We start from the raw sequence: 19,102 nt of genomic DNA, 5'->3' as shown, positions 1-19,102 counted from the left end.
CACACACACACACACACACACACACACACACACACACACACACACACACACACACACACACAAAAACCTGAAGCTGAAGCTGACTTTGACTCAACATTTAAGGGCTTCAGTTGACCTTGGCTGAACTGACTTTGACTCAACATTTAAGGGCTTCAGTTGACCTTGGCTGAAAATCTGATGTTATTACATTGATACGATTCTTGGCAACCTGGGTTTAAACTCTGCATGGGCAAAGCTAGGACGGTGTGTGTGTGTGGCTTAGCAGTGCATGGGTGCAAGAGAGGGTTGTGTTTGAGACCACGTCTGTCTGACAACAACACACTCGTTAAAGCATGACCTGATAACAAGAAATCCTCACACCCATTCTCTCTCACACATACATACTAAAGTACACACACTGACAAATTACCTCTCCACACCCACACCCAACTTGACACCAAGAATTTGCCCCCCCTTCACACCCCATCTGACACCAAGACATAATCGTCACACCCCCACACACAGTGCCACTCACCAACAGGAGTACCACTGGCATCACAGCAAAGCTGAGTTGGTGGAACACTACCTATCCGAGGCCAAATGACCAACACAGAACCCACAGACTGAAATAGACCCAGCTTTCATGTCTTTTTAATGTCATTGGTCATTTTTACTACAGCGCAATAAAAAAATGGTTTCATCGTAGTATTTTACTTGCCCCAATGTGGACTGCAAAACAAATTAGGGGACATAACAAGTGTCAGTGTCATGGAATGTGCCTGTGACTTCTTATGTGGCCTGTCTCTACAACAGAAGGGAAGTTGCGGCAGGATGTTAATAGCAGAGAGAACAAAGCAAATAGGCATTGTGAAAAATCTCCCTGAATGTTCCTTACAAAGAAATCAAATAAAATGCGCCAAATACAACTGGTGAAGACTTTACAGTGAAATGCTTACGTACGAACCCGTTCCCAACAACGCAGAGTTAAAAAGTAAGAAAAATATTTTGTAAATAAAAAAGGAGATAGTAACACAATAATGAGGCTGTATACAGTGCATTTGGAAAGTATTCAGACCCCTTGACTTTTTCCACATTTTGTTACTTGACAGCCTTATTCTATTTTCCCCTCATCAATCTACACACAATACCCCATAATGACAAAGTGAAAACAGATTTTAATTTTTTTTTGCCAAATTTATCAAATCAGATCTGGGGAAAGGAACCAAAACATTTCTGCGGCATTGAAGGTCCCCAAGAACACAGTGGCCTCCATCATTCTTAAATGGAAGAAGTTTGGAACCACCATGGCTCTTCCTAGAGCTGGCCACTCGGCCACACAGAGTAATTGGGGGAGAAGGGCCTTGGTCAGGATGGTGACCAAGAACCCGATGGTCACTCTGACAGAGCTCTAGAGTTCCTACGTGGAGATGGGAGAACCTTCCAGAAGGACAACCATCTCTGCAGCACTCCACCAATTAGGCCTTTATGGTAGTGGCCAGATGGAAGCCACTCCTCAGTAAAAGGCACATCACAGCCCGCTTGGAGTTTGCCAAAATGCCCCTAAAGGACTCTCAGACCATGAGAAACAAGATTCTTTGGTCTGATGAAACGAAGCGTCACATCTGGAGGAAACCTGGCACCATCCCTACAGTGAAGCATGGTGGTGGCAGCATCATGCTGTGGGGATGTTTTTCAGCGGCAGGGACTGGGAGACTAGTCAGGATCGAGGGAAAGATACAGAGAAAGTACAGAGAGATCCTTGATGAAAACCTGCTCCAGAGCGCTCAGGACCTCAGACTGGGGCGAAAGTTCACTTTCCAACAGGACAACGACCCTAAGCACACAGCTAAGACAACGCAGGAGTGGCTTTGGGACAAGTCTCTGAATGTCCTTGAGTGGCCCAGCCAGAGCCCGGACTTGAACCCGGTCGAACATCTCTGGAACCTGAAAATAGCTGTGCAGCGACGCTCCCCATCCAACCTGACAGAGCTTGAGAGGATCTGCAGAGAAGTATGGAAGAAACTCCCCAAATACAGGTGTGCCAAGCTTGTAGCGTCATACCCAAGAAGACTCGAGGCTTTAATCACTGCCAAAGGTCCCTTCAACAAAGTACTGAATAAAGAGTCTCAATACTTATGTAAATGTGATATTTCTTTAAAAAAACATTTTTTTTAAACAAATTGACAAAAATGTCTAAAAAACTGTTTTTGCTTTGTCATTATGGGCTATTGTGTGTAGATTGATGAGGGAAAAAAACAATTGAATCAATTTTTGAATAAGGCTGTAACGTAACAAACTGTAGAAAAACTAAAGGGGTCTGAATACTTTCCGAATGCACTGTACAAGGAGTACCAGTACCGAGTCAATGTGCAGGGGTATGAGGTAATTGAGGGAATACAACATGTACATGTGGGCAGGGGTAAAAGTGACTAGGCAATCAGGATATATAATAAACAGAGTAGCAACAGCGTATGAGTGATGCTGAGTAATATTGAGTGATGCTGTGAGTAAAATAGGCTCAAGTGGGATTAACGTAACGTAATCCCAATTGGTGATTTGGTAATAAGCCTATTTTGTTGGATTCACACTGCCAACCTCCTGTTTTACTGTACTACATAGTCATCCATATCCCTTCCCCTGTTGAGTTGGCAGATATGACCCAAATGGATTGGTCTACAGCTATACCTAAACCCACTGTAAAGCTAAGTGGACCCATTGCCATACTGCTCGCACCATGCAAGTCCCTTAAGATTGGTAAATAATAAGAAAACATTTTCGTAGACTCTCACCTCTTCATGATCTGTATCTCCAGACACCAGCGCTCTCTGTTCCTCTCACTCAGCTCCTGACGACACTGCTTAATGGCTATCTGCTCCTCTGTGTCCTACACAACAACACACAGGTAGGATTAGACACACACACACACACACACACACACCACAACACACCACACCCACAACACACACCACACACATCCAACACAACACACACACAACACACACACAATGCTGTTACAATACATACACACAGTACACAGAAAGAGACAGGCCTGACACAACATAAAGCATAAAAGGCAGCGTAAAGCCTGTCTGAAGTATAATAGCCACATTAATCAATTTCAGTGGCAAGAAAAAGTATGTGAACCCTTTGGAAATACCTGGAATTCTGCATAAACTGGTCATAAATTTCCTGATCTTCATCTAGGTCAATAACAATAGACAAACACAGTCTGCTTAAACTAATAACACACAAACAATTATACGTTTTCATGTCTTTATTGAACACACCATGTAAACATTCACAGTGCAGGGTGGAAAAGGTATGTGAACCCTTGGATTTAATAACTGGTTGATCCACCTTTGGCAGCAATAACCTCAACCAAATGTTTTCTGTAGTTGCGGATCAGACCTGCACAACGGTCAGGAGGAATTTTGGACCATTCCTCTTTACAAAACTGTTTCAGTTAAGCAATATTCTTGGGATGTCTGGTGTGAACTGCTCTCTTGAGGTCATGCCACAGCATCTCAATCGGGTTGAGGTCAGGACTCTGACTTGGCCACTCCAGAAGGCGTATTTTCTTCTGTTTAAGCCATTCTGTTGTTGGTTTACTTCTGTGTTTTGGTCATTGTCCTGTTGCATCACCCAACTATTGTTGAGCTTCAACTGGTGGACAGATAGCCTAACATTCTCCTGCAAAATGTCTTGATGAACTTGGGAATTCATTTTTCCGTCGATGATAGCAAGCTGTCCAGGCRCTGAGGCAGCAAAGCAGCTCCAAACCATGATGCTCCCTCCACCATACTTTACAGTTGGGATGAGGTTTTGATGTTGGTGTGCTGTGCCTTTTTTTTCTCTACACATAGTGTTGTGTGTTCCTTCCAAACAACTCAACTGTAGTTTCATCTGTCCACAGAATATTTTGCCAGTAGCGCTGTCAAACATCCAGGTGCACTTTTGCAAACTTCAGATGTGCAGCAATGTTTTTTTTGGACAGCAGTGGCTTCTTCTGTGCTGTCCTCCCATGAACACCATTCTTGTTTAGTGTTTTACGTATCGTAGACTCATCAACAGAGATGTTAGCATGTTCCAGATATTTCTGTAAGTCTTTAGCTGACACTCTAGGATTCTTCTTAACCTCATTGAGCATTCTGTGCTGTGCWCTTGCAGTCGTCTTTGCAGGACGGCCACTCCTAGGGAGAGTAGCAACAGTGCTGAACTTTCTCCATTTATAGACTATTTGTCTTACCGTGGACTGATGAACATCAAGGCTTTTAGAGATACTTTGTAACCCTTTCCAGCTATATGCAAGTTAACAATTCTTAATCTTAGGTCTTCTGAGATCTCTTTTGTTCGAGGCATGGATCGACATCAGAAAAATGCTTCTTGTGAATAGCAAACTCAAATTTTGTGAGTTTTTTTTTTTAGGGCAAGGCAGCTCTAATCAACATCTCCAGTCTCGTCTCATTGATTGGACAAGTTAGCTGACTCCAATTAGCTTTTGGAGAAGTCATTAGCCTAGGGGTTCACATACTTTTCCCAACCTACACTGTGAATGTTTAAATGATGTATTCTATAGAGACAAGAAAAATACAATAATTTGTGTGTTATTAATTTAAGCACACTATGTGTGTCTATTGTTGTGACTTAGATGAAGATCAGATCAAATTTGATGACCAATTTATGCAGAAATCCAGATAATTCCGAAGGGTTCACATACTTTTTCACTGTAACACTTCAACTCTGGGCAAAACATAATGAGCTGTATGACCAGCTTATCATTTATTTTGGGTATTATGATGGTATCCTGAACAATCCAGGAAGAAACGGATAGAATCATCACCAGTGATTCAGAAAGTAGCAGAGGAAGTCTCATTAACACAATGCCATAGCCCATCATGCCCGTCCCTCCACTTCCTACGACAGACCGAAGTTACACTATATATACAAAAGTATGTGAACACCCCCTCAAATTAGTGGATTTGGCTATTTCAAACCCACCCGTTGCTGACAGGTGTATAAAATTGAGGACAAAGCTATGCAATCTCCATAGACAAACATTGGCAGTAGAATGGCTTTACTGAAGAGCTCAGTGACTTTCAACGTGGCACTGTCATAGGATGCCACCTTTCCAACAAGTCAGTACATCAAATTTTTGCCCTGCTAGAGCTGCCCTGGTCAACTGTAAGTGCTGTTATTGTGATCTGGAAACGTATTGGAGCAACAACGGCTCAGCCGCAAAGTGGTAGGCCACACAAGCTCACAGAATGGGACCCCAGAGTGCTGAAGCATGTAACGCGTCTGTCCTCATTTGCAACACTCACTAACTCTGGAAGCAACGTCAGCACCAGAACTGTTCGTCAGGTGCTTCATGAAATGGGTTTCCATGGCCGAGCAGCTGCACACAAGCCTAAGATCATCATGCGCAATGCCAAGCGTCTGCTGGAGTGGTGTAAAGCTTGGAAACACGTTCTCTGGAGTGATGAATCACGCTTCACCATCTGGCAGTCTGACGGACAAATCTGYGATTGATGGAGGCCAAGAGAACGCTACTGCCCGAATGCATAGTGCCAACTATAAAGTTTGGTGGAGGAGGAATAATGGTCTGGGGCCGTTTTTCATGGTTTGGGCTAGGCCCCTTAGTTCTAGTGAAAGGAAATCTTAACGCTACAGCATACAATGACATTCTATACAATTCAGTGCTTCAAACTTTGTGGCAACAGTTTGGGGAAGGCCCTTTCCTGTTTTAGCATAACAATGCCTCTGTGCACAAAGGCGAGGTCCATACAGAAATGGTTTGTCGAGATCAGTGTGGAAGAACTTGACTGGCCTGCACAGAGCCCTGACCTCAACCCCATCGAACACCTTTGGGATGAACTGGAAAGCCGACTGCGAGCCAGGCCTAATTGCCCAACATCAGTGCCCGACCTCACTAATGCTCTTGTGGCTGAATGAAAGCAAGTCCCTGCAGCAATGTTCCAACATCTAGTGGAAAGTACGGTGGAAATTACAAGATTATGTTATAATGCTTTATTGCATCAAATGGTTGTTTTATGCAACAGAATAAGGGGTTGTTAGAACACTCATCTGTGTGTGTTCTACTGAGGATGGGCCTCTAGAAGATTTACGATGTCTTTGGGTGATACCGCATTCCAGAGCATGAGTTAATGTTTCTGTTCTATAAGGTACCAGGGAGAGATGACTCCAGAGCCAGACGCTGGTCTCTACACAATGAGATACTGTCTGCTGTGAATTATAAGTATCTTTCATACAAATCTTAACCTTGTGACCCATTCCATACATCTGTTGTTTCTCATGTAGACTGAAGGAGGATGGACTTTGCTATAAAATGCTATGGCTCAAACCAGCTTGTTGAGTTCTCAGTGATCACCTCTAGGGGTGGTTACCGACCAGCTCCATTACTGCACTAATTAAATAATAAAGTTTGATTGTTTTGAAGAAATCTAGAAGTCTCTCCTTTTTTTACAATAACTCCACCACAATTTTGGCATTAGATGCAACCAGGGGAAAGCCACTCTCCACTATTTGGAGCAGATCGGATCCCCACCTGGCTGGGAGCGTCAGRTGAATGGATACATCATCTCGAACAGAATTGAATTAAGGATGAGACTGGTTTCTTTCAATAATTGAACTTGAAAGTGCACAGAATTAATAGTACTAATTAGACATTAACTGAACGTTTAAGTGATGAAAAGATAAGAAAAACAATATAAAAAATAACAAATGCCCCTATGCCCCTCAGAGCGAGGTCTTCCTTAAGAGGGCCACAGCTGGGGTAACTAAAAGGACTGAGTTGAGTTGATGAAAGTGTTCTTAAGTGAGGTATCCTTGGACATGATTGTTAATTAGCCAGTTGCGGGCTACCAAAAGTCCAGATCCGTGGTAATGGCTTGATCACAGTAGGACTGGTGAGGTTAATGTATTGAACGAAGAACGAGAGTGCAGGTGACGCCTTGCGAGGCATCTGACTTTGGTGAATTTCACATTTTAACGTGTATGTAWTTGATAAAATGTTTTGTTAAATGAGGCAAACAGGTATGCCCTGGGTTGCTATTGTTGGGTGTAATTGTTTGTGTTTTTGATATTCCTGGTACTTAGAAAATACCCAGGTAAGATAGGATTTCTGGGACCGTGTTAAAAAGTTAGATAGGAGACATGGGTACTCTGTAGGTTGTTTTGCACATTTGGATAGATGGAAGATAACCTATACCATAGTAATCGCAGTAGGCGATATCCCAGTGTGGATACAACACCCAGTTTTGGGACCACTAATTAGGCGATCTTTTGATAATGGTATAGGTTTCCCTGTTCATATAGTCAGGGTTTGAAATCCTGTGTGGATAATCTTTGTAGAAGTGTTCTGTGTGAGTGCAATAGGTTGACTCTGTGTGGGTAACCTTTCAATGATGTTTTGTGTGGACATCTGACCAATTCTGTGTGAGTGGTCTGACCAATCCTGTGTGGATGGTTATTTAGTAATGTTCTGTGTGAGCATTTCATCAATCATGTGTGGTTGATCATGAAGGCTCTGTGTGAGCCTGAGATAAATAATAATTAGTAGATAAGTTAATGATATGCAATGGTTTAAAATAGTTAGGTACATATGTGAAAGCTATAAACTAAATCCACCTATAGAAGTAAGAAAATATTCCTGCAGGTTATACAAATATTTATTATGTGTGTTTGTGAACAGTACTGTGTGAATGTGATATGAGAGTTGTGTGAGTGGGTAAATAAGATATAAACATTTGCATAATAAGATGATTAAAATTTGGTTAATAAATGTTCATATAATGTTATTTTGGGGTTCCGTCCATCACTGCCCATCATAGAATATCTCGGGCGGTATTGAGAGAGGGACGTTAGCAGCAAGTCTATAGTTTCTGGGAGCCTAGACTTTGCCGTGGTTTCTGGGAGGTCAGAGAACCGTTGAGGATTCCATGACGGGCCGGTTATTGTACAGGAAACAAATGTACATTTTTTGGGGTTCCGCTGGGAGTTTGCTTGGAGAGCTGCTTCGTAGCTGTGGAGAGTCCTTGAAAACGCAAATGGAATGGTTGATGTGAGTACCTAAGATTTTCTTACATTTTATATGGATTTTGTGAAGATATGAAAATATGATGAATTGTATGTGTGTATAATCGATTACTGGAGATTTGATAAAGTAATACTGGGAATATAATGAGATGCAACTTAAACAACCCATATGTAGACGTACGTAGGTTTTGAATTGGTCCCTTTAATGGATTATTTGATAAAGATGAGGTTTAAGCATTATTCAACTGTCTACAAAGTCTGGGCAATTGTCTCAGAAACTGATTGGAGTGTGTCCACTTTTGGTTAACTATGTAACTATAAAACGCTTATTGGATTATTCTCTGTACGGGTTGTCGGGGGTTCACCTTGGGGTCATGATAGGGGCTGTACCAAATGTTTGATGTATTATAATAATTGATTATGCGTATGTTGTATTAATAGAAGGGGAGGGGTTATAAGAACCATCTCTCCTTACATGTATAGGGTCCTAGACTACAGATTATCAATATATATATTCATTATAGAGGTTTAATATTGTTCCACAGTTTATTTTCTAGTCTCTGCCTCTTATAAGGAAACGGTCTGAGAAATGTGTGACTGAGACAGAACCCTGCAGGGGAGTGTAAGAGATAAGAGACTAGTCAGACATTCCACTATAAATCAGCTTGGGGAGTGGACATTTACTGGTTAGCCCTTAGAAAACACTGGAACTATTGTATCTCTCTTGCAAGTTTGTATAGCTGTGTATGCATGGGCTTGGTCTGTTGAGTAGAAGGTAATGACGTATGCAGTGACATCACTAGGGCTGGACTTCAGGCTTAATAAAATAACGTGGGACTTTTCCTATTTTGCAGAACTTACTCAGAAACATGCGTGCTATGTTCCTGTTGTCAACTTCTGTCTGCAATTGCATTCATAAAGGTTTTTGAATTATTTAATTAAAGATATTGTCTGAATGATAATTTCACCAATGAGCCAATGATTGACAAGGAACAAGGAACGAACCCCAACAGGGTACTACATTTAAAATAAAACTGCCCATAAGGTAGTATGAGAGGAGTTGCCATATTTATGGAATAAACCTTTTTAGAGCGAATTAAGTTGGAATCTCGAAGTAACTTATAACGTTGTACAAAGCCTAGGGTTTCCATCAAACTAAGTATCATTGCGGAGCTAATGTGATGTAGTAAAATAATTGAAATATGTTGCTTGAGAAAAGATAATCTGCATTTATTACAAGGAGCAAGATCTGGTTTTAAGTCAAGGAATGTCGATTTAACTCGTTGACTGCTAATCTATTCCTTTTGCGCATGTGAGAATCTCTGRGGAGGAGGACTTTTTATGGGAATTGTCTTATTATGTGCCAGATGTTAAGACAACAAACCATTGTAATTGGGTTATTTGCGGGATTTCTTCATAATTTCAATAGCATTGGGTCTATGATATTGCCTAAAATATGGGTTTCTGATTGTAATTCAAGTATTGGTATGTTTTGCCTGGAAAGATACTGCCGCCAGTGTTTGTTTAAGATATAAACTGAAAGTTTTAACTGTGTGCTTAGTTCAAATTGAACGGCTAATTTATTCAATATAAATGGCGAGGCGATTTCGATGTAATTGTCACAACTTCCGCCGAAGTCGGCCCTTCTCCTTGTTCGGGTGGTGTTCGGCGGTCGATGTCACCGGCTTTCTAGTCACCACCGATCCATTTTTCAGTTTCGTTTTGTTTTGTCTGTATTACACACACCTGGTTTCAATTCCCCTATCATGTTCCCTATTTAACCCTCTGGCATTCATTTCTGTTCTGTCCGTGATTGTTTGTTTCGTTAGTGGTTGTTGTTAGTGCTTGTGTGTTTGTTATATTCCCATTGAGGAATRTTTGCTTATTTTTTMAGCAAACGCCGTTGTTTTGCTCAACACCTGTGTCCTGCGCTTGACTCCGCTACATCTCTGCACACAACCCTGACAGTAATACATTGTCTGTTGCCTAAATGGAGTCGTATTTAAATAACTGAATCAAATAAGGGACAGTTACCTACATCTAATGAATTCTAATAATAGTGGATAGGTAATTGCGATAGAGCTGTGACCATGAACATAATTTAAATCTAAACATGGATATTACTTATTGCAGGATACAACTGCAATGAACTGAAGTTGTGGGCAGGAAAAGGATCTGATATTCTGAAATTAGTTATTTTTCTTATGGATTGACTGATGTACTTTATAAATGCGGCGCATTACATGTTACTTTTAAAGTCTTGGACATTTCATAAGTAGGAAACCGAAAGAGAAGAGATAATTGTCAAGTTTGTTTCTATCCTTACGATAGAGGTAAGCGTAAAATGTTGTTTGAGAAAGAGTTATATTTTTTTCCTACTGGTAAGAATAGAAGAGTTAGTAGTGCTCGCTGGGCTATGTCGGCTGTAAGGATTCAGTGGGACATTTGCAGTAGAGGTCTGAATAGTTCAATCGGAAACGTTCTGTGATAATTTCTGATTACTGTTGCTGGGTTTGATAGTTTAGGTAGTACCAGTGAATTTGAGCAGAAAGTTAATGTATTCTAACATTACAATCTGTTTCCATTACATGGAACAGTGTCCAGTCATTAAAGTGGATTTCAGGTTAGTTTTGACTATTACGCTGACGAGACAGCACCAACTTTTTAAAGATTCTAGATTTGTTAAACAACAGGTTTATATTTTTACTAAATTAATGCAACAGGTTGAAATMATTAGATTACTGGAAAGGATCACTGATTCCTTACGCTGAGACATTGACTACATTTGCTACAGAAAAAAAGTATTACATTTAYASAGGTTACAGGAAACATCTAAGGAGAAACAGCTATTCCATATGTTGTTGGACGTTGGTCTYGTAATGATACCAGGATCATTTGACATGGTGATGGAAAAGAGAGACCAGTCATAGAATATGGGAGTAAATCGTTAAGACTCGGTGGAGAGACACATGTTGCAGTGTCTGAGGAGGCTGTTATAGCAGCAAAAGGGGGACCATCTCTATATTAATGCCCATGATTTTGGAATGAGATGTTCGACGAGCAGATGTCCACATACTTTTGGTCATGTAGTGTACGTGGAAGTAGCACTGATGGTTACCTGTACATGYCGTTGTTACCATCTGGCCTTTCTGCAAAAGACGAAGGGCTGTGCTTTCTAACCACAAATGCATTTTTACCATAAATCACCAACCCTYCCTTGCCCCTTACCTTTGATTAAGGACATTGATCATGTAGCCTACTTGCACTTTCAGTTCTGATGTTTGGTGTCCTTTCTAGCTATCTGGCGACTACCCTGCTTGGTTACAGGGTGGGTGAATGTTCTACAGACAGTGGGATCAGTCCCTGGAAAAAGGGATCAAGCCRTAGGCAGGGACAAAAGCCAGCCAGCACACAGACATTGTTCTCCAGGAGTGGAGTGAGCAGTTCTGGACTACAATAGGCAGTAGAGACTAGAGACTGACAGGTGGCTGAAAGGCCAAAGCATGAGAGCCTCAGGGACCACAGAGAGAGGAAGGTCATTGAATCTATCTGAATAAAGACGTTACATAAAGGACCATTTAGGAATCAGAGAGAACAAAGGTCTAAAGCTCTTAATACATTAACATCCTTTTCATAACTCTGATGGGGTCATACATCTATGACAATGAAGCGTGTAAAGTACCAGCCAGCAAGAGGATTTGACACAATGCTAACTGTCATTACCACTGACCTCCATTGTTGGTAGGGGTCCACATAGTACTACCACTGTGCCCTTTCAGCTGAATTCACCTGAGACAACACTGAGCAGCATTTCCAGTAAACGAAGTGGTGCATACAGACATAAAGACAGATAGACAGTGCACAGATAGAGGACAGCAAGAGCTAACTAAATGGGTGTGGACAAGTTCCAATGGTGTAGCTATAATAATGTACATCTATGTCCCTCTCATCCTGTGACTAGGTGTGATGTCATAGGCCAGGGAAGATGCAGAGTTCTATGGGCCAGGTGACAGGATAAAGCTGAGTGTATTTCCTGTAAGTTACATTTAAAGCATTCATGATGAGGGAATTTAATATTACATCAAATATTAATGTGGGAGCCTCCATAGGTTCTGCTAGGCATGCAGCAGCATAGGTTGTAAGCTATCTGATGACAGTATGAAACATAAAAAATGCCACCACTGAGGATGCTCATACATGATAGCATAGCACTTTTGCAAACACACAAAATATGGTAAAAGTTATAGGTAACAAAATACACACATGAATGGTGTGCTACTGTTAAAGTTATGCACCTTGTTCTGCCATCGGGTGACATTCCCGAAGCCACCGGTCCCCAGGCGTTCCTTCAGCTCCCAGGAGCCACAGCTCTGCTGCTGCTGCAGGGGAACGCGACTCATGGTCCTCAGATAGTCCTGACCTCAGCCACACAACAACACAGGATCTGATTTTTTTTTTACTACAGCATTATTAGCCTGTGTGTACAGGCCTAACTAACGCATGTCTGGACCATTGAGGCACTGAAGGTAGTAGCAAGCAGAGCCGCAACGATTTCAAAATATATGGTAACAAGTAACTACTACTACTTGCCCTATAATGACAGTGTTATTAGCTCAACATCCAGTGCTGTTCTGTCTGAATACATAATAGACTACATTATATAAACACTGAAATGACAAGAGTGATTGTCAGCAGGCTACAGGAGAACATCAAATTTATTATTTTTAAAGCAGCAGCACAGCAGTATCATGCGGATAGTTTGTGTTTCGATTTATACAAAATAAAAGTATGCTTATATTGTGTTTATAAACTTTACACGCTTAGTAGTTGTTTTCCACTTATTATAGAAGATTACAGSTGGTATTAAGCTTCCCCGATGCTACTGTAATGTAGCACAACTACCGCGAGCACCTCTCACCTTTCGCTCGTGAGTAGTGACTGTAAAATTTGTCCTACCTGAAAAGTAGACTTTGGCCAACGAAAAACGTTCGTTTTATAATGATATACGCAGCTACCTAGCATACACTTTTGTTCATGAAAGTAACCTTCACTTTCTCTCGATTTACTACTGTAGCTGGCGACAAATTTTTTTCTCAAAGTCTACTTCCTGAAAGTCATATTTCCTGTAAACCTGAACGCGGGGTCGATCCGCCCACAAAGAGCATAGCGTATTCTTGGTCTGTAGACTGGTACTGCTGATATAGTTCAATGCCTGATACATGGATACAGTAGCTAGGTTCATAATCTCTGTCAGTGTCTCCAATGGAGAATCTGTGACTACTGCTGTCTTAGTTTGGAGTAGGATATCTAAAGAGATAATGTGCCAGATGTGCCAATAGCTGTTCTCATAAGAAAATGATAGGCTGCTAACGTTACATTAAACGAGGGAAGAGATCCAGATTTGTCGTGAAGAGTTGAAATGTTTTGCATTTAAACCTTTTCCTAACCTTAACGCAATTATCATAACCTGCTACAAAAATTCAAATCTGAAGTTAATTTGACAAAAGCTGGATCCCTTCTAGCCATGACCCTACAAGAGGTCTGCTCACTCTAGTGGAGTATGGGGGGGCTTCAAACTGATAAATTATACACTACATGGCCAAAAGTATGTGGACACCCATTCAAATGAGTGGATTTGGCTATTGCAGCCACACCCGTTGCTGACAAACACTGGCAGTAGAATGGCCTGACTGAAGAGCTCGGTAACTTTCAACGTGGCACCGTCATAGGATGCCACCTTTCCAGCAAGTCAGTTAGTAAAATGTTTGCCCTGCTAGCTGCCCCAGTCAACTGTAAGTGTTGTTATTCTGAGGTGGAAAAATCTAGGAGTAACATCGTCTCAGTGGTAGGCCACACAAGCTCACAGAATGGGACTGCCGAGGGCTGAAGCACATAGCGTGTAAAAATCGCCTTTCCTCGGTTGCAACACTCACTCCCGAGTTTCAAACTGCCCCTGGAAGCAATGTCAGCACAATAACTGTTTGTCGGGAGCTTCATGAAATGGGTTTCCATGGCCGAGCAGCCGCACACAAGCCTAAGATTTCCATGCGCAATGGCAAGCGTTGGCTGGAGTGGCGTAAATTTCGCAGCCATTGGACTCTGAAGCAGTGGAAACGCGTTCTCTGGAGGGATGAATCACTCTTCACCATCTGGCAGTCCGYCGGATGAATCTGGGTTTGGCGGATGTCAGGAGAACGGTACTGCCCCAATGCATAGTGCCAACTATAAAGTTTGGTGGAAGAGGAATAATGGTCTGGGGCTATTCTTCATGGTCGGGATAGGCCCCTTAGTTCCAGTGAATGGAAATGTTAACCCTACAGCATACAATAACATTCTAGATGATTCTGTGCTTCCAACTTTGTGGCAACAGTTTGGGGAAGGCCCTTTCCGGTTTCAGCATGACAATGCCCCTGTGCACAAAGGCGAGGTCCATACAGAAATGGTTTGTCGAGATCGGTGTGAAAGAACTTGACTGGCCTGCACAGAGCCCTGACCTCAACCAAATCGAACACCTTTGACATGAATTGGAACACCGACTGCGAGCCAGGCCTAGTCGCCCAACATCAGTGCCTGACCTCACTAATGCTCTTGTGGCTGAATGGAAGCAAGTCCCCACAGAAATGTTCCAACATATAGTGGAAAGCCTTCTTAGAAGAGTGGAGGCTGTTATCGCAGCAAAGGGGTGACCAACTCCATATTAATGTCCATGATTTTGGAATTAGATGTTCGATGGTGTTCACATACTTTTGGTCATGTAGTGTATTTAAAAAAAAGATTACTATTATTATTATTTTATTATGCCCAGCTCATGAGGCCCCTTGATGATGTGAGGCCTGAGGCGATTTCCCCTTCTGCCTAATGGTAAGTCCGCCACTGGTCACCATATAATCGTATATAAACGCAACATTCAACAATTTCAAAGATTTTACTGAGTTATAGTTCATTTAAGGAAATCAGTCAATTGAAATAAATTCATTAGGCCCTTATCTATGGATTTCACATGACTGGTAATACAGATATGCATCTGTGGATCACAGATACCTTAAAAAGAGGTAGCGACGTGGATCAGAAAACCAGCCAGTATCTGGTGTGCAGCACGACATCTCCTTCGCATAGAGTTGATCAGGCTGTTGATTGTGGCCTGTGGAATGTTGTCCCACTCCTCTTCAATGGCTGTGTGAAGTTTCTGGATATTTACATTTACATTTACATTTAAGTCATTTAGCAGACGCTCTTATCCAGAGCCGACTTTACAATTTTGGCTGCATTCACCTTATGATGTCCAGTGGAACAACCACTTTACAATAGTGCATCTAACTCTAAGGGGGGGGGGGGGGGTTAGAAGGATTACTTTATCCTATCCTAGGTATTCCTTAAAGAGGTGGGGTTTCAGGTGTCTCCGGAAGGTGGTGATTGATTCCGCTGACCTGGCGCGTGGGGGAGTTTGTTCCACCATTGGGGTGCCAGAGCAGCGAACAGTTTTGACTGGGCTAGCGGGAGCTGTACTTCCTCAGAGGTAGGGAGGGCGAGCAGGCCAGAGGTGGATGAACGCAGTGCCCTTTTGGATGTAGGGCCTGATCAGAGCCTGAAGGTACGGAGTGCCGTTCCCCTCACAGCTCCGTAGGCAAGCACCATGGTCTTGTAGCGATGCGAGCTTCAACTGGAAGCCAGTGGAGAGAGCGGAGGAGCGGGGTGACGTGAGAGAACTTGGGAAGGTTGAACACCAGACGGGCTGCGGCGTTCTGGATGAGTTGTAGGGGTTAATCGCACAGGCAGGGAGCCCAGCCAACAGCGAGTTGCAGTAATCCAGCGGGAGATGACAGTGCCTGGATTAGGACCTGCGCCGCTTCCTGTGTGAGGCAGGGTCGTACTCTGCGAATGTTGTAGAGCATGAACCTACAGGACGAGGTAGGTGATGTTGGTTGAGAGACGCAGGGTGTGTGTCCAGGATCACGCCAAGGTTCTAGCGCTCTGGGAGGAGGACACAATGGAGTTTGTCAACCGTGATGGCGAGATCATGGAACGGGCAGTCCTTCCCGGGAGGAAGGCAGCTCCGTTGCCGAGTTCAGCTTGAGGTGGTGATCCGTCATCCACACTGATATGTCTGCCAGACATGCAGAGATGCGATTCGCCACCTGGTTATCAGAAGGGGAAAGGGAAGATTAATTGTGTGTCGTCTGCATAGCAATGATAGGAGAGACCATGTGAGGATATGACAGAGCCAAGTGACTTGGTGTATAGCGAGAATGGAGAGGCCTAGAACAGAGCCTGGGGACACCAGTGTGTGAGAGACGTGTGCGGAGACAGATTCTCGCCACGCCACCTGGTAGGAGCGACCTGTCAGGTGGACGCAATCCAAGCGTGGGCCGCGCCGGAGATGCCCAACTCGGAGAGGTGGAGAGGAGGATCTGATGGTTCACAGTATCAAAGGCAGCCGATAGGTCTAGAAGGATGAGAGCAGAGGAGAGAGAGTTAGCTTTAGCAGTGCGGGGCGCCTCCGTGACACAGAGAAGAGCAGTCTCAGTTGAATGACTAGGCTTGAAACCTGACTGATTTGGATCAAGAAGGTCATTCTGAGAGAGATAGCAGGAGAGCTGGCCAAGGACGGCACGTTCAAGAGTTTTGGAGAGAAAAGAAAGAAGGGATACTGGTCTGTAGTTGTTGACATCAGAGGGATCGAGTGTAGGTTTTTTCAGAAGGGGTGCAACTCTCGCTCTCTTGAAGGCGGAAGGGACGCCTAGCACAGCGTCAAGGATGAGTTGAATGACGAGGTGAGGTAAGGGAGAACGTCTCCGGAAATGGTCTGCGGAGAAGAGAGGAGGGGATAGAGTGGTCAAGCGGAGGTTGTTTGGGCGGCGCCGTCACAAAGACGCGAGATTTCATCTGGAGAGAGAGGGGAGAAAGAGGTCAAAGCACCAGGTAGGACAGTGGGAGCAGAACCAGCGGTGTCGGTTGAATTAGCAAACGAGGATCGGATGTCGTCGACCTTCTTTTCAAAATGGTTGACGAAGTCATCCGCAGAGAGGGAGGGGGGGGGGGGGGGAGGAGGATTCCAGGGAGGAGGGAAATGGAGCACGCTGTCGTAACATTCGATCCATGAGCCATTTTCCAAAGCTTGGTCAATGGGTGACATGTCTAGTGAGTATGAAGGCCATGGAAGAACTGGGACATTTTCAGCTTCCAGGAATTGTGTGCAGATCCTTGCGACAAAGAAACTTGCATTATCATGCTGAAACGTGAAGTGATGGCTGCGGATGAATGGCACGACAATGGGCCTCAGGATCTCAAATCGAATTTTATTGGTCACATACACGTGTTTAGCAGATGTTATTGCGGGTGTAGCGAAATGCTGGTGCTTTTAGCTCGGACAGTGCAGTAATATCTAACAAGTAATATCTAACAATTACACAACATATACCCAATACACACAAATCTAGTAAAGGAATGGAATTAACAATATAAAAATATATGGACGAACAATGTCAGAACGTTATAGAATAAGATACAGTAGAATAGTATAGGATACAGTATATACATATGAGATGGGTAATGCAAGATATGTAGACATTATTAAAGTGACTAGTGTTCCATTTATTAAAGTGGCCCGTGATTTCAAGTCTATGTATATAGGCAGCAGCCTCTAATGTGCTAGTGATGGCTATTTAACAGTCTGATGGCCTTGAGAAGCTGTTTTTCAGTCTCTCGGTCCCAGCTTTGACCCACCTGTACTGACCTCGCCTTCTGGATGATAGCGGGGTGGACAGGCAGTGGCTCGGGTGGTTGTTGTCCTTGATTATCTTTTTGGCCTTCCTGTGACATCGGATGCTGTAGGTGTCCTGGAGGGCAGGTAGTTTTCCCCCGGTGATGCATTGGGTAGATCGCACCACCCTCTGGAGAGCCCTGCAGTTACGGGCGGTGCAGTTGTGKATCTGTAAAAATGTGTGTTTTAGGTGTGCATTCAAATTGCCATTGATAAAATGCAATTGTGTTCATTGTTCGTAGCTTATGCCTGCCCATACCATAACCTCACCGCCACTATGGGGCACTCTGTTCATCACAACGTTGACATCAGCAAACTGCTCACCCACACGACGCCATACACACTGTCTGCCTGGTACAGTTGAAACCGGGATTAACCTGTGAAGAGCACACTTTTCCAGCGTGCAGTGGCCATCGAAGGTGAGCATTTGCCGACAGAAGTCAGTTACGACGCCAAACTGCAGTCAGGTCAAGACCCTGGCGAGGATGACGAACACGCAGATTAGCTTCCCTGACAGTTTGTGCAGAAATTCTTTGGTTGTGCAAACCCTCAGGTTTATCAGCTGTCCGGGTGGCTGGTTTCAGACGATTCAGCAGGTGAAGAAGCCCGATGTGGAGGTCCTGGGCTAGCGTGGTTACACGTGGTCTGCGGTTGTGAAGTCGGTTGGACATACTGCCAAATCCTCTAAAACGATGTTGGAGGTGGCTTATGGTAGATAAATGAACATTAAATTATCTGGCAACAGCTCTGGTGGACATTCCTGCAGTCAGCATGCCAATTGCACGCTCCCTCAAAACTTGAGACATCTGTGGCATTGTGTTTAGAGTGGCCTTTTATTCTCCCCAGCACAAGATTCACCTGTGTAATGATCACGCTGTTTAAGCAGCTTCTTGATATGCCACACCTGTCAGGTGGGTGGATTATCTTTGCAAAGGAGAAATACTCACTAACAGGTATGTAAATAAATTTGTGAGACATACATTTGAGAGAAATATGATTTTTGTGCGTCTGGAACATTTCTGGGATCTTTTATTTCAGCCCATGAAACATGGGACCAACACTTTACATGTTGTGTTTATATTGTCTGGTTTTTGGTTTAGTTCTCACCTAAATGTGTTATCACTGCGCTTCAACCATTTAAAAGCACAGCAAAGTTGAAATGGAAATGCAATGTTGGATATTTTGTTTATTTATACAACAACTTAATGTGTTATCAAATCAAACTTTAAATGCACTTTAAATAAAAGTTTGATTTGATTTAATCCTATTCCTAAAGCTTGAAACCCTAGGCCTATATATACAGTACCA

At 43.1% G+C, this 19,102-nt stretch overlaps 1 protein-coding gene across 1 annotated transcript in view; it reads right to left on the bottom strand.

The window, feature by feature from the left end:
* Positions 1–13,146, bottom strand: part of ikbkb (inhibitor of nuclear factor kappa B kinase subunit beta) — a 27,170-nt gene extending 14,024 nt beyond the window's left edge. The window contains 3 exon segments of the mRNA XM_070436901.1: positions 2,769–2,863; positions 12,330–12,449; positions 12,991–13,146. Of these exon segments, the coding sequence (XP_070293002.1) occupies positions 2,769–2,863; positions 12,330–12,449; positions 12,991–13,056 (281 nt within the window). The 5' untranslated portion in view covers positions 13,057–13,146.
* Between the last annotated feature and the right edge of the window lie 5,956 nt (positions 13,147–19,102).

The sequence above is a fragment of the Salvelinus sp. IW2-2015 genome, linkage group LG33 (assembly GCF_002910315.2).
Source record: "Salvelinus sp. IW2-2015 linkage group LG33, ASM291031v2, whole genome shotgun sequence".
In the NCBI taxonomy this organism is placed as follows: Eukaryota; Metazoa; Chordata; class Actinopteri; order Salmoniformes; family Salmonidae; genus Salvelinus; species Salvelinus sp. IW2-2015.
This window is presented reverse-complemented; position numbering and strand designations above follow the sequence as displayed.